We start from the raw sequence: 15,626 nt of genomic DNA on the forward strand, positions 1-15,626 counted from the left end.
GTGTCAGAGCTTACACAAAAAGGAGCTCTGCTGCCATCACTGATACCACCAAGAAGAAAAGCCTATGCTGAACTGCGAGAATCATCTTCCAGAACGGGAAATTCTCAGCCACTCACCATCCAAGTTAGTGGAGTGGCCAGAAAGTAAATATCCAATTAATATTTAATGCCCATCATGTCCAACAGCAGAAAAGAGGATCAAATGCATCAACGTCATAAGCAGAGGTACCAGCTCTTCCCCGTCTGTCATCTTTTCCTTGATTTTCACCAGAAAAAGACAAGTAATGCCAACCAAGTAGCCCATCTGCTCTTACCTACAGGTAACTCCTAGCTGTCTATAGTAACCTCCTTCCAGACAGGCCAGTTGAAGATGCTGCCTTTGGTGCACCTTACACAGTGCTGGAATGATTTCTTCAGATTTTTCACAAGGCAAACTCACCATTTAGTTCAGTGATGTTAATCCAGTCATAAAAGGCATTCCTACTCTTAACAGAATCCTTCCTGAGACAGACGCTGGATAAACCAATTTAGTTTGAAGGGCAAAAGTTTTAATATTCCCTTTTGCTGAGGCAAAGCTCTCTGATCTATTCCTCCACTGTCTCTATTGAAGCTCCTGTGTTAGAAGAGGCTTCTGGCCAGTGAAACTGGAAATCTGAGGAGACAGATTTACTAATTCCTTGAATGAGTTTTCTTCTTTGTGTCCTACAGCACAGCTACACCTCCTTCGCAGCGACTGGTGATCATGTTGGCAATTTCAGTCCAACTGTCCACATGCGGGTTATAAACTTCAACAGAGTCAGACGTCACTGGGGCAGCAAAATCATGACTGGGAGCTCGGCCCCCCGAGGCATAAAGAAATCCATTCACAGCCACAACGCAGACACCAGCTCTTGGTATCTTCATCGATGCAACTTCAACCCACTTTTCCTAATGAGAAGGAGAAAGAGTCAACGAGTAATTTTAGGGCAAGCCACAATTCTGATTGAAGTAACTTTTAAAGCTTAAAGACTAGACATATATGAATAACACTACGCATACACTTCCCAGGCTTAAATATTATATGTTTACAGTATCATGAAGATTATCAAGGCTGGAATGACAACACTTGCACAAGCGGTTGAAATCATGCTAGCCACTAAAGAGCAGACCACATAGTGTCTGTACACAACCACCCTCCCCTTCTTCAGTCACTGCAAGATGCAGTCTGTCTCCAAAACAGACAATGGTACATAGTCTGAGGTGGAAAATAAGGAAAACTAGATTCAATTCCAAAAGCAAGACAGAATAGCACACTGGATGATGTTCTGCTTTTAACACTAGCTACTGTTGCAAAGAGCATCCCAAAAACACGAGCAATAATACTAAGGAATAACTTCTTATTCAAAAGCTTAAGTGTTCCAAGTGATCTTTCTAGTCACACTGAAACACCACTACATTTTGGTGCAGAAGAAAGATCCTCACCTTTTGCAACAAAGGGCAACTCTTACTTTTCCATGGAGTTCTTCCTAGTCAGATTATTGACCATTCTATTGAAGAGGGGTAATCTACCTCCCATCTTAACTCTAGCAAGTCTTTACCAAAGTACAGCATATCCATGCATCATGAGTATTGCTTAGGTTTCTGTTGCCCCAAAGCACGCGTGCAACCTTTGTAAATGCTCCGCTAAGTCAGACAGCAAGATTCTACATTCTGGTCAGGACAGACAGACCCTGAGATCACCCAAGTTTTGTTTCACTCAGATCACCAGACAGCAGTGAAAAGGAAACAGAATTTCCAACTTTTTTCTTTTTAAAGAAAAGAAGCAGGCTACCTCTGCAGCATCTTTTACAAAGCTGATGCACTCCACATTTATGGAAGGAAGGCACTCTATCATACCTCTTCAAAGGAGTATCTTTCTACAGTAGCAAGGGCATCCTGAGATTCATTCCAGCCTCCCACAGCGTAGATACAATCGTTGAGAGCAGCCACACCAAGGTACGCTCTTCCAGTGCCCATTGGAGCGAGCTCAGACCAGCGTTTAGATATTGGGTCATAGACTTCAACGGAGCGTAGCTCTACTCCTTCACTGCTGATACCACCAACAACATAAATCAAACCTGTAGAAACAGTGTTTCTCCTCTGTTAGGTTTCATAATACAAAGGTTTGAAAGACAGAAAATGTTTGTCATATCACAAGTCTTAGCCTGACATTAAGGCTTATGAATGCCAGCTAAAAGTCCTCCATTTGTCCACTAGTGGCATACATAAAGCTTTCAAATGAGTAACTTGAGGCTCAAGCTCTGATGAAAGCAATAATGAATCAAGTGCAGGGAGGAGAGTTCAGAAAGCTGCACTGCTGACCAGGCCTGGATTAAGTACTTAATAAGTACATTTATAGATCAAGTCTTTAGACACGTCTGTTTTCAAATAACCTGTGGCAACTCTTCAGATTGTCACAACAAAATGCACACAAACCCAGATAGGGAAGGTAAATAAAAGCAATATCAGGAAGGACAATCAACTGTTGGAAGACCAGCTGGATAACCATACTGGAAGCCACATAAAAACTGTTTTCATGAAATAAAAGGCAGAAGACAGAATTTTATACTCTTTGAGTTCTTCAGAATTAAAAATATGGTACTAGAAGAACAAATAAGAGAGACACGAGCACGTGCAACTGACAGCACAGTACAAGACAAAGGTAACAACTCATGACTGAAACATAAAGCTTCAAAATTCAGGCTCTTAGAATTGTTTATGGATACAAACTTAACACTCACCTTGCATTTCACAACACCCAAAGTAGTAACGGGGCACAGCCATGCTTCCCACCACATCCCAACTATTTTCTTCAGGATCAAATCTTTCAATTGTGTTGCCAATCTCTGCTCCAACCCAACCTCCTGCAAATAACAGTGAACACAGGAAAGAATTTAATGTCACGAAGCTGTGTGTTAGCTGCGTTTTTAGATATAGAGTACGCTGTTTCGAGACAGACTAATTCTGAAACCAGCAAGGAATCTACAACTATAACTGAACAATAACTAATTCACAAAGATTTGGATACTAATGCCCATATAAACAGCTGTTTTCAAAACTTAAATTTGCAACAGCAAGATGTAATATTTAAGATCAAATCAATTTATAAGTTCAATAAATCTACACCTTTAAAATTAACTTCATCTAGAAAAACCCCAAAACTTACCCAAAGCATAGATAGCACCATAGCACGTGCACACTCCCAGTCCACAGCGGGGATGGTTCATGGAAGCCACAGTGGTCCACTGCTTAGTAACAGGATCGTAACATTCAGTACAGTCAAAAATCATCGAGTCCTTCTCACCTGTGTAATAAGAGCAAGAACAGACAGGTGAAACTCAATGTTTTGCAATGCACATATGGAAGCATTCTTCAACCACTTCCAGGACAGACAATATTTGAATACAAGATCTTTCTTTCAGCTAGCCAAACAGCTGAAGTAGCAAAAGCTTTGTTTATAGCCAGAACAGAAACACCACTAGCAACAGCTTCCATCACCAGTTCCCTGAAACATTATTGAAAACATCAGAGGGGTGAACAACACACTGCTACACACTTTTTATTCTGCAGAACAACTGACAGGGCTTCAAAACCAAAGAATGTATTCTGCAGTGACAAAAACAGTATACATATGCATTCTTTAATGATGGCCTGGTAGAGCTACTCATCACATCCTTGTGCAAACATACATAACTAGCCTTACTAGGTAGGCAGACCACAAGTGGCCTGTCCTGTACTACTGCCTTTTATGCCATGGGCTTCTGCTATGCTACCAGTGAGAAAAGAGATGCCATTAGTGGTGGTACACACAGTCCTCAGAACACCCAACACCTCTTAGTACATCTGCACATGCCCATATGCTTACCTATGTGCTGCTATACCATGAAGGGAGAGAAGCTTAGTAAAAATGGCCAATACAGGCACTCAAACAGGCATTCACAGAGCGCTGATGGTACAGAACCAAGGAACCCTAATTCAATTGTTATTATTATATCTAAAAGTTGTCTTATCTACTGTTGAGTTCCTTTAAACCACTAGCAGGAAGAAAAATTTAGGAAATCTCTATGGGTGAATACCCATGTAAGAAAGCAAGCGTGTTTCAGCTGTTACCTCCAATGGCGTAGACCATTCCTCCCACCACTGCCACACCCAGCCCGCTCCGCGCCTGGTGGAGAGAGGACACTGTGGTCCAGTAGTGGCTGAAGGTGTCAAATCGCTCCACACAGCTCAGGGCTCTACTGTCACTCCAGCGTCCTCCTTGCAGCCGGGTGTACCCACCTAGAAAGTGAGTAGAAAGATCATGGCTGAGTAAGAGCTTCCTGCTCATCCCCACGCTCCTACATCTAAACCATTGGACAAAAATTACAGTAACAGCCATTAGTCACTTTTAGTAGGAATAGGACTTTTCCAAGTAGTATTGTTTCTCCAGCATGCAAGGAAGAACGGTTGCCTTAAGGGTCATGTAACTTCTGCCTGAGCTGGCCACCTCACCACAACACTATAAATATTACCATTTGCGTTCTTGTTAAAACAGAGATCAGCCCACAGCCTGTGCTATCTTAAGTCAGTGTTACTTCCCACAGGGTGAAACAAGAGCATTCCCTTCCTGTTGCTGGAAACTTGCAATTTCAATTATCCCATCACATGAACCAAAGTATCCTGGACAGAGAAAACTTCAGCATTCAGGAGAACAAGGAGCACAGCGAATTTGCAGACACCATTCCAGTAGTGAACCCCAGGCAAAACCTCTGCTGATTGCAGCTTTGCACCCAAGGCAAATAACTTCTAAAAGGCAATTCTAGACTTTGAACGTCATGTCATAATGACAAGAAATGTGAATGCTGGACTTCTGTGCAATTCCAAGCAGAAAGCAGCTAGCGTACTAACTCAGCCAGCTGAAACATTTTGCCGTATCTTTTGATTAAAAAACAGTCCAGCGTCTCCTTCAGTACTGTAACATGAGATACTACTTCATCAATTGTTTTACAAGGTTCAAACAGCCACATTCTAACCTACTGCATAAAGGTACTTCCTGGCTTTCCTCCGGGGACGACCTTTAGAAGCCTGCAGAAAACTGCTGACCTTGTTCTCTTTGGGAGATTTACAGACTTCACAATATTCTTTCAACAGAGTTTGCAGGGCCACCCGAAGGCTGAAATCTGGAATACCTGGAGGAAATAAAGCAGAATAAAAAAAGAGCCTGTGAAAAATTACAGACAATAAGTAACAAGGTTGTAGAAAAGTTAGTAGCTTCTCCCAAAACAGCAGACAAATCAAGATTGCTTTCTTTTATAACGCTTTTCAAAGGCACATTTTTATAGTAAGCTGTAATTGCTAAGAAAAAAAGCTTGTTTGCTATAAATGTTTTCACATATCGTGCTATCAATCTAAAAAAGTTCATCAAACTCTGAACAACACATGGTTTGCTCAAATGCAAATATCTGGTATTTCTTCTCTCCATCTTTCACTTACTTTCTATGTATTTTAACAACCTTTGTGCTGGTAGCAGAGGGAATCGAACAGGCTCCAGTACTTCCACGACGTATTTCTTTCGTTTCCCCACATCCTTCAAAATCCACTGCATGGCCGCCATGAAAACCTGGTACTCGTCCTCGATGCTGAGATCCTCGCTTCGCAGGATCTTGACCAGCTGCTCCTTGGTCAGCGCCAGGAACTCCTCCCCGCTCTGCACCTCCAGAAAGTGCCCGTGGATGTAGCTCTCGGTGAACTCCATCAGGTCGTGACAGGCGATCTGCTCGGAGAACTGGAAGAGGCCGATGCAGTTCAGCGGGTCGATCTGGCCCTTGAGGAACTCGCAGCAGAGCTCCACCACCTCGGTGAGCTGCAGCATGTCGGCCGCGACAATCAGCTCCTGCACATTGTGCTCGCTGATGCTCAGCACCCCTGCGGAACGGTGAAGAGAAGCTGCTAAGTTCACGTATGCTGTGATTAAGTTACAAAAGACGTACCCATCATTAACCAGCTGACACGATAAGGAAAGGAAAGACATTGAAGTGCTGGAGCGGGTCCAGAGAAGAGCAACAAGGCTGGGGAAGGGACTTGAACATAAGACCTATGGGAAGAGGCTGAGGGAGCTGGGCTTGTTTAGTCTAGAGAAGAAGAGGCTTAGAGGTGAGCTCAGCACTCTCTAGAACTACCTGAAGGGCAGTTCTAGCCAGGTGGGGATTGGTCTCTTCTCCCAGGCATCAGCAATAGGACAAGGGGCCATGGGCTTCAACTCTGCCAGGGGAAATTTAGGCTGGATATTAGAAAGCAATTCTTTGCAGAGAGAGTGGTCAGGCATTGGAATGGCTGCCCAGGGAGGTGCTGGACTCGCCGTCCCTGGAGGTTTTTAAAGTGAGGTTGGACATGGCACTTAGTGCCATGATCTAGTAAACGGACTAGAGTTGGACCAAGGGTTGGACTGGATGATCTCTGAGGGCTTTTCCAACCCAGTTGATTCTGTGATTCTGTGATAAATGCTTTTGGACCACCTACAAAATGAGGGGATATTTTTCAAGTTTTAGATCCTCCTGCATGAGAAGAGCAAGACAGAAGATTAAGTAATACTTAGTTTAGAAGCAGAGTGCTTAGTTTATATTTACCTAATAATTAATAGATGTAAGTAAGAAACTAAACAATTATAACTAACATCATCGTTTCTTAGTATAGATGCATTGTATGTCAAAATTTTCAAAAACTGTAATGCATATACAATAATTATGTGAATATAAGCAACGCAAAAGCATCCAGTTTTTGGAGCACTCCTGGAGGATGATCCCCAGAGGTCCTGAGTAAAGCTGTCAGTAAAGAATGCTGCTTAACAGTAAATCTGACTGTGCTGTTTAGTTTATTTCTTCGTTTCACAGGGGCACGGCGGCTGGGACCCGCTCCAGGCTGCGCCCGCCGGGCAACCGGCCCCGCCGCCCCCCGTTACCTGTGTAGATGAAGTCGAGGAGCGTGTGGAAGGTGCCCGCCTCGACCCCCGCGATCCGCACCACGTCCCGGCCGGACTCCTTCATGCCGCCCGCGAACAGCGCCGCGAAGTAGGGGCTGCTGGCCGCCAGCACCAGGCGGTGCACGGCGAACGCCTCCGGGCCCACCTCCAGCCGCACATCGCAGAAGCTCTGCCCGGCCCGCAGCCGGTTGATCTGCGCCAGGAGGAGGCGGGCGTGGCGGTCGGAGAAAGAGCCGCCACCACCACCCTTGGCCGCCGCAGCGCTCGCCATGGCGACCCCCGAGCCGCCTACCCCGTCCCGGGGCTGCGCTGGCGCATGCGCGGCGGGCCCGGCTCTGCCCGCGGTGGCGCATGCGCGGCGGGCCCGGCTCTGCCCGCGGTGGCGCATGCGCGGACGTGTCGCGCCGGCAGCGGGCGGGCGCGGTGAGGCGGGTTGCGTAGCAGGGAGTTTGCTGAGGTGTCCTGTGTGCTCGGCGTCCGGCTCCCTCAGCGGGCGTAAAAAGTGGACTTGCCCTGGTTGTGGTACGTCTATCTGATCCTTTGTCTATGTGCTTGCGGGGTCACTGGCCCTGTGGAGGCTGTTCACCCCTCAGGTACCTCTGGCCGCCGCACCGTGAGCTCAGTGCCTGCCCTGTGAGGAGATTTCTTGTCTGTGGTTAAAGCTGGTCCCCGGTGAGGTTCACTCACAGCGCCTGGTGCCGAGGTGACTGATGAATGGCAGATGTGCTGTCACTTTGTTCACTGTCTTCACAATCTGTCCCTCAGTCATGTTCCCTTCAGGCTGTCCTTTTGCAAACTGAATACCTGGCCACCTTCATCTGTGCTTGTGAGAGAGAACCCTGGTAGTGCTGGGGAGAGAGCACAGCTGCCGTCTGCCTGGGAGAACCCTGGAGATGCGAGGTGACGCTGGGGCACCAGAGCCAGCCACACACCCCCTTCTCCATGGGGTCCTGCCATGTCTGGGCCTTCCTCCTCCTTCCTCCTCCTTCCTCCTCCTTCCTCCTCCTTCCTCCTCCTTCCTCCTCCTTCCTCCTCCTTCCTCCTTCTTCCAGCACGGATGTTTCAGCTCAGTGCCCTGCGGGTCAGCGTGATGCTGAGGCAGAGCACGCTCCTGTCTTTGTGTAATTCAGTGGGTCACTGCGTGCCTGAGCGCTGACCGACAGATGAGCATCACGCACTGAGCTACACGCACGCTGTCGCTGGCTCTGGCCGAGCTGGCGCTGATTCTGAGAGAAAAGCCTCCCGCCTGAGTTTTCCACAGCCCTTCCAGCAATGTGACATGCAGCCAAAGCAAAAAGCGATCACAGAGGTTATTGGAACCGTTCCATATGTATTTACTGTGAGACTGGGAAAGAAAAACGTCTGCCTACAGTTACAATGGTCATGGCCTCTCAGGCCTTTCTCATGATTCTGTGTTTTGTTGTAATGACTTCTAAATGTGTTTCTAGAAGGAATCTGAATCGTGACTGTTGGTTTCTCCATCCATCAGCATTACATTTGTGACAGTACAGTGGTAAAATTACCTTTTAAGCTGGTCTTAAAAAATACTTAAAAAATAGATCACACAGTTGGATGCAGACACATTGGTGTAAATTGTAAGCTAGGTTAATAAATGCATTGGGGTTTTTCTTTCATTGATGAATCAGTAAAAGAGATCCCTCTTGCGCTATTTTATTCATCGGAAGTGGCCTGTGAGTAAAAGGCTTAGAATTCTCCTAAATACCAGTGGCTCAGTCGCTGGCTGATGTCAGCTATTAGACACTTGGCCAGTACTAGGATTTCACACCATAGCGCCAAATTTACAGACAGAAAATAGCGTTGCTGAGACTGCTAATTTTGCTCTGGCTGCCTGTTCTCTACTGTATTCATGTGGTTGAATAGTTCTGCCTCCAGAAGAGGGCACTGCTTCAGCTGTTTTCTTCTGTAACCACACAGAATCCGTACAACATGGAGCTAATGCTCCCATACACTGTTGAGCATCTCCCCAAACAAGCTGTAGATTTTCAAGAAGTCTGAAAGTACATTTGACAATGTGAAATTGCATTGTAATGAGGAGCCTTTTGATTAATTAGCACCAAGAATGACAAGTCATTGCAGTGAAGGAATTAAAAATGTTTTAATTCAATAGGATCCTAACATATTTGCCAATAAGCCAGCTGAGCGCTGACTGATATATAGGACAGGTGACAAAAAAGCCATGCCATGTGCTCCTCAACATGTCCCACTGCTGACACCTGCACAGAAGTGGTACTGTCACAGTACTGACAATCTCCCAAGTTATTCAGGCTTTCTCTTGAAAAACCTCAGTGCTGTGCCAGAGCACCACGAAGCATTGCAGTCCTCCCTGTGTTATCTGACAGACACCCACGGCTACTCAGGTCTCCCAGGCTGAAAGCTTCTCAGGAAAACCTTCCCAGATGCCTGGAAGATGTTCTGCTGTGCTGAGTGAGGTGCCTGTACTCCCTCTCTCAAGTCCTGCAGATGGTACTGTTCCTACGGGATGATACATCTGAAAATGCAATGAAAACGGTGGCTAAAAGGTGTTGCATGTATGGGTGTTGTAGTTCTCCTCTATTACGGGAAGATCTTTGTTAGATCTAAGGTGTTTTGTTTGTTTTCCTGAACTGCATAAAGATGGAGGGCTTTTAGTCTCAAAGAAACTAAAAGAAAAACAATTGATTTAAAAGTTGCTGCTTCTAGTCAAGATACTTGTCCTTTATACTTGTAGCTTTGAGGATCATTTTGATTTAGTATTCAAGCATTATGCTCACCATGCTTGGGTGATAAAATTCTCTCTTGCAGAGGAGACGTGAAACTCAGGCCTTGACTATTTGTAGGTAAGACAAACCTTGTGGGATGTTTTGTGATAGGGAGCCACTTCCCATGAAAGTCAAGCAGAATGTGCCAGGTTAAATTCTTCCCACAGTTTTGATGGGTGTGAAATCTTCACTTGCCGTTCCAAACTGCAGTGCATCTCTGCACTTTGTCCGCTGTGCTAAGGCATCTGCTATAATCTTTCAGTGGTACAGTCAGTTGCCATTTTATCTACTAATTACCCACTGTCCTTGTATTTTAAAGCACTTGACCTATCAGATGAGAGGTGTTGGACAGCCTCACCAAAATGGAAAGGAGCTTTGTGTTTTGGTGTCCAGGTCACAAAACCTTCATAGGATACAACCGTTTTTGCTCCACTTCTCTAAGTTTCATAAGGATTTGAATTCAAACTTCTCCCAGGGAAGCCAAAATCACAGGAGTACAGATCCACCAAGAGTTCATGAGGATGAGAAATATCTTTAGTGCACTAAGTTACATCTCTCATACTTCCAAGACACCTTCTCTCCCTTAAGGCCTACATTTTCCCAGGTGTCCCATTTACCCTGGATGCCATCGCATGCCCAATGCAATGATGCAGGTCAGCAGTCTCTGTTGATGCAGTTTTGTGGAGCAGTGATGCTGCGTGATGAGTCTGCAGGCCCTGGTGGGGATAAGATGAGCAAGGCTGCTGGAGTTCACGCTCATGCAACATGGAGGGGAGCAGAGGCTCCCTGGGTACTTTCAAGGTATTTCTCAAAGACAATGGTGGTTAACCCATTATCACCCCAGTGGGACTAGTTGTCATGTTGTCTACTCAGTCAAAAGCCTCTGATGAACTACTGGCACTAGATTCTAGATGCCTGCATAAACCTGTTGTCAGCTTAGGTTTTTGTGTGATGCATAAACTGTAGTGGATGAAGAAACTTCCCTTTAGGGTCTGAGTGTTTCTCTCCTCAGTGGGTAAACGCATTGTGCTTCACAGTGAGATAACATGTTTTCCAGACTCAAGCCAGGCATGAGAGCACTCTCTTGGCATGTTTGGGACAGGTCCAAGAGCTATTACCTTCATTCCTGTGAGGGTTAATGGATCTTGACTATGTGGTAGGGTGGAGGTCTGAACTGGAATTCATGCAAGAATGGAGAGCAAGAGGAGTCCCCAAACCTAGTCTTTCTGCACGGGCAGTCCTAGAATATAGGGCTTGTGTGAAAACTCTTACATTTTCACACCACCAGCAAGGCGGTGATGGCTCTGTCCATGTCTCAGCTGAACTGCTAATGGCTGGGGAAACTGTAAAGCCCATTGAAGTGCCATGCTGAATGATTCTCTTCTCCTTTCCTCTCCATCTTTAGAAGCCTTTGTGAACTTTTTTGTCTATTTTGGAATTTGTAATTAAGTATTTTTATCATGTTCACTGTAATATAGCTTCAGGTAAGGGTAACATTAAGGTAACTGCCTGATACCAGAGTTGTCAGTCCAGACAGGTTTAGCATTCTTGAATGGGGTGTTGAGAAACTCTTCCGAGTATCCATGTCGCACCAAAGGAAGTAAGAAGCAGGCTGTGCTGCAGTCCAGCTGAGTGGGGTGATGCCCTCTGATGACCAACCATACCCCGGGGAGCCATGTGGCAAGCAGCAAAAGTGGGGAGCACGTCTGAGCTGCAAGAGCCACCAGAAGGAACGTGACATTCCAAGTGACTAGTGCACAGATAATGGCTTGTGATTTCAGGAGCACTGGCAATATTTCACTGCCATGTGTTCCAGGCTTTGCCTTCACAATAATGTTGGGTAGAAAGCTGATAAAAAGTAATAAAAAAAGGAAAAATACTTTTTCAGGCTTAAAGTGTGCCCTAGCAATGAAAGGATTTTATCATCTGACCTACTTGTATGGAGAGGTTCGTGTTCTGGGTACACTTACCTAGCAGAAAGTTTGGAGGAATTCCAGTGAAACTGAGAATGTTGTGCAACATCTGTGGCCACAGTTCTCCCCCAGTTAGAAGATTCTTGTGTTTAAGCCATAGCGCTGGAGCAATTCCAGGCAATTTGATTTAAAGTAAACATCCTGGATGCAGCGTGTCAGATACTAGCACAATATTGTTTTAGTCTTTCTCATTTCTCCTATGGGAATAATCATTCCATGAAGAAGGAAAGTGATCTAATGAGAGAATTAACTCAAGAGCTTGAACATTGAATTAATCACAGCTGTCTGAGAGGGGAACCAAGGCAAACTCCACAGAGAGTTCACTGCATTTCCAAGGAAGGAGGCCAAAAGAATACTAAGACTTGGATAGCAGTTGGTGATCAAAACAGAGGCAGGAGAGACATGTTTTTAGTAGCTAAAGGGAAGCAAAACTGTGCAGCAGAGAGAGTTTCCCCCTTCATTTATCAGAGAAGTTAAATCTCAGTAGTAGGGGTTGCTGCAATTTTTTCTTGGAGATGTTGAAAGCTGCCAGATTGTTGGGGTCTGATCCTGTGTCTTCTCACTTGTCTGAAGTAGATGATTGACTTCATTGTTGGGCTCTTTTCCAGTGTTGTCTAGAGTTGTCCTGCAGCTTCACACTAAATTAGACCTGCTTACTAAGGTGACTATCAAAGGTGCAGATCTTTTTTTGCCAAAAGGAAAAGTGAGTTGTGCTTGAGAATTATCAGTCTTCAGGCACATGGCACTTTCAGTCTTGCTATTAGTAAAGTCTGGAAATGTTTCAAATTGTAATCCAGATCCTAATGCTTTTTGGACTCTTTACTTAACCCTTCTTGTCTAAATCACAGTGTTCCATTGGATAATAAAGTAGAGCACATGTACAGCAGACCCATGAGCTGTCAAGACCATGTGGCATTTTTTAAAATAACCCCAAATTATGCAAATCTTTTGAACGGAAAAAAAAAAAGAAGAAAGGAAAATAACCAGAAAATGTGCATAAATTAAACTAATTTTATTCCCTTTATTTTACATAGTCATTAGATAAATACTAGGAGCATGTTTGCTCTTCTAGAAGGTATTGTACTTGCACTGACAGAGCTTGTGAGCTGATTCCCTTGAGAAGATGGATAGAGTTAAACTCTGCCCGATACCCACCACATTCCACAGTCTGTACGTGCAGTGGGGTCATTCCACAAGCAGCGCCTCCATGGAATGTGAGATACGTCACCAACTCTGTGAGTAACTGTTAGTAGGATGTCTGCAGGTTCTGAATCTGCTTGCTTTGTGAGTCAGGACATCCAGAGCTCTGCACACAGTGAAGCCTTAAAAGATTGAAACTTCCACAGTGCAAGATTTCAACTGTAAATGACACACGTTGTTGCTACACATCCCAGCTCCTTGGCTGCTCTGCTGTTCCCTTGCCATGTCTTTCCCTGGATTAATTTTTTCCCTGAATTACCCTTCCTCAGTGCAAGCATTTTTCATCTTCCTTTTCAGCATTTCACCTTTGGAGACTTGAACTAGTTGTCTGGTTAGAAAGATTGTTGTTATTCTAATAGTGTCTTTAAAAGTGCTTGCAAAATTGTCTGAGTAAACAGAAGTGTTGACTAGAATTGGAACAGAGCCATTGGGATTCCTAACAGAAAACCTGTCTGAGATTAATGACAATAGAGTCATAGTAATATTTTAATATATTTTTAACCTGTTGTCCACCCATGCTATGGTGATTCTGTTTCCACTTTGGTTTTCTCAGTTTGCCTATCAGAATGTTACATCAAATGTTATCAAAACCCTTAAAAAGCCATATTTCATCTACGGCTTTCCCTTTCTTCTGCGGGCTGTTGTCTCTCAGCAAGGGAAATTAGCCTGTTTTGACATTTTTTGTCTTAAGTAATATAACACTTCTTATTTCTATAATTTCATTATCCTTCAAGGTGCATGCAAATGCATTATTTAATAACTTCTTATATTTTTTGGATGCTGAGGTCCTTGCAATGTTTTATTTAATAAAATACCTTTTATAATTTTTGCATAATAACTTTTGTCCAAGGATCTCATTTCAAAGTGCAAGCCCATGCCCTGTATGAAACAAGGCTCTGAAACAGAACTTGTCTATGCTAGTCCAAGTTCTGCAATACTTGCAATGATCAGATAAGTCTCTCACTGACTCTCTCCCACTGACTCAGGTTGTTTCTCACTACTTATCTTCCTCTCAGGTGTATTTTGAAGATTAATGAGTATTTATAAAATGCTCTGAGTGAAACCTGCACATGAAAAATGCAACAGAAGTTGAAAATGTCCTCAATACTGACACTTATTATTTTTTAAAAAGGAAGCTATATTGCAATCAATATCCATGGAGAATTATGAACTATAAAAATAGAGTGAGGACTCGAAAGGTATTACAGGAAATTGTGGCTGGCAGAACTAAACTGAAGGTGAAAACAACTGAGTAATCTGATGAAGAAAGCCTTGCAATGGCACAGTGGACAAGTTTTGTTAATAATGCTTAGTATTGAAATACATGCAGCATAAAGTATTTGTATTACAGAAGGGTGATGAAATCCTTTGGAGTCTGCAAGTAATTAAAGATGAGGTTCATCATCATAACATTAATGATTTTAAATGAGCAGGCTCAGATAATCTGTACTAAATAGCTCTAACAGAACTGTCAGGAGAGATCACATTTGTAATAACTCCTGCCATTTCAGTGAAATTTTAGAAGACTCATAGTATTGTGCCAATGCTTAATGAAATAAATTAAATAAATGGAGCAAGCAGGATGACCCAGCTAGCTGTATTGTGGTTAACATGACACCAGCCCCAATTGGCACAGTACAAAAACTGATACTTAGGCAGGTAGTAAATAAGTCAATAATTGGGATTTTTTTTTTCAATCAACATTGTCTTATCGATAAATCCAGTTTAATTTGTTGATAACGGCTGTAAGTCTGTTTCCTACAGATTAGTGCAGGGAAATATTTCACAACATATTTCACAAAGTGTTTGTTCTACCTTTGTGACAGTTTGATAAAATCTTAGTTGAGTCTAGTGTCACTGGGTGCAGAGACATTTCAGTTGTCTGGGTCGGCGTGGGTCCAGAAGCAGGGCATGTGCTTTTGAGCTGTGGTGCACAGCAGGCACCTACCAAATCAGGTCAGCATTAGCTGGAGATGTCTGCAATCACCAGTAACTTGGATCTTTCTTGTCCCTGATTCACCTTACAGTGTATTGTTGGAATCTGATTTTTAGTGATTTGTTTTATCTTAAATTCTGCTTTACCTGAGTTGTCTTAGCCTTCTTTCTAAGTGTAAAATCACCACTGATATCATATCGGAGTGACACAGAGATTGTCTAAGAGGTAAACTACTGTGCATATAAAGCAGGTAGACAGAGCTTACAAAAGCTGCTTAGAAAGGTTGGTCTGTTCACACGGAGGTTTTGTAATAGAACCAACTTCAAAGCCTGAGGACTAAGATCACCGTTCACACCTCTGGGACCAGGGAGCTGGATAGTGGAAAAGAGTAATGCCAAGAAAGAATGAGGAATCATAACACATGGACACTGAAGGCATGCAAAGAATCAGGACAATGCTCTTGTAGACACGGGCAGTGCAACTAGGGAGAAGTGTAGAGATGCAGGGACATGGTGCACTCTCTGTAGGTCACCCTTATCACTGCCATGGAGAATGGCTTTGATTTGTACAGTTTAGGGAGGACATTCGTGACTGGAGATCATACAGAGAAGAACTGCGAGTATGATTTAAGGAGAGAGAGAATGTCTTATAATGATTTATGTAAACTGAATAGAGCTAAGAAAGAGCTAGTTGCTAAGAAGCAATTTGATCAGTGCATACGCTGCTGAGCAGAAAAGCAATGCTGAATACTGAAGAACTCTTGAATACAACAGGCTTTAGCAA

At 43.9% G+C, this 15,626-nt stretch overlaps 1 protein-coding gene across 1 annotated transcript; it reads right to left on the reverse strand.

The window, feature by feature from the left end:
- Positions 1-313: 313 nt before the first annotated feature.
- IPP (intracisternal A particle-promoted polypeptide) lies at positions 314-7,278 on the reverse strand. The gene is made up of 8 exons (XM_080348832.1): positions 6,955-7,278; positions 5,490-5,921; positions 5,030-5,185; positions 4,128-4,295; positions 3,184-3,321; positions 2,759-2,881; positions 1,875-2,095; positions 314-926 (listed from the first exon to the last, which is right to left on the reverse strand). Exons 1-8 carry the CDS (start codon positions 7,244-7,246, stop codon positions 702-704), a joined length of 1,755 nt encoding a protein of 584 aa, XP_080204958.1. The 5' UTR covers positions 7,247-7,278; the 3' UTR covers positions 314-701.
- Between the last annotated feature and the right edge of the window lie 8,348 nt (positions 7,279-15,626).

The sequence above is a fragment of the Nesoenas mayeri genome (genome assembly GCF_963082525.1).
Source record: "Nesoenas mayeri genome assembly, chromosome: 8".
NCBI classification, from domain to species: domain Eukaryota; kingdom Metazoa; phylum Chordata; class Aves; order Columbiformes; family Columbidae; genus Nesoenas; species Nesoenas mayeri.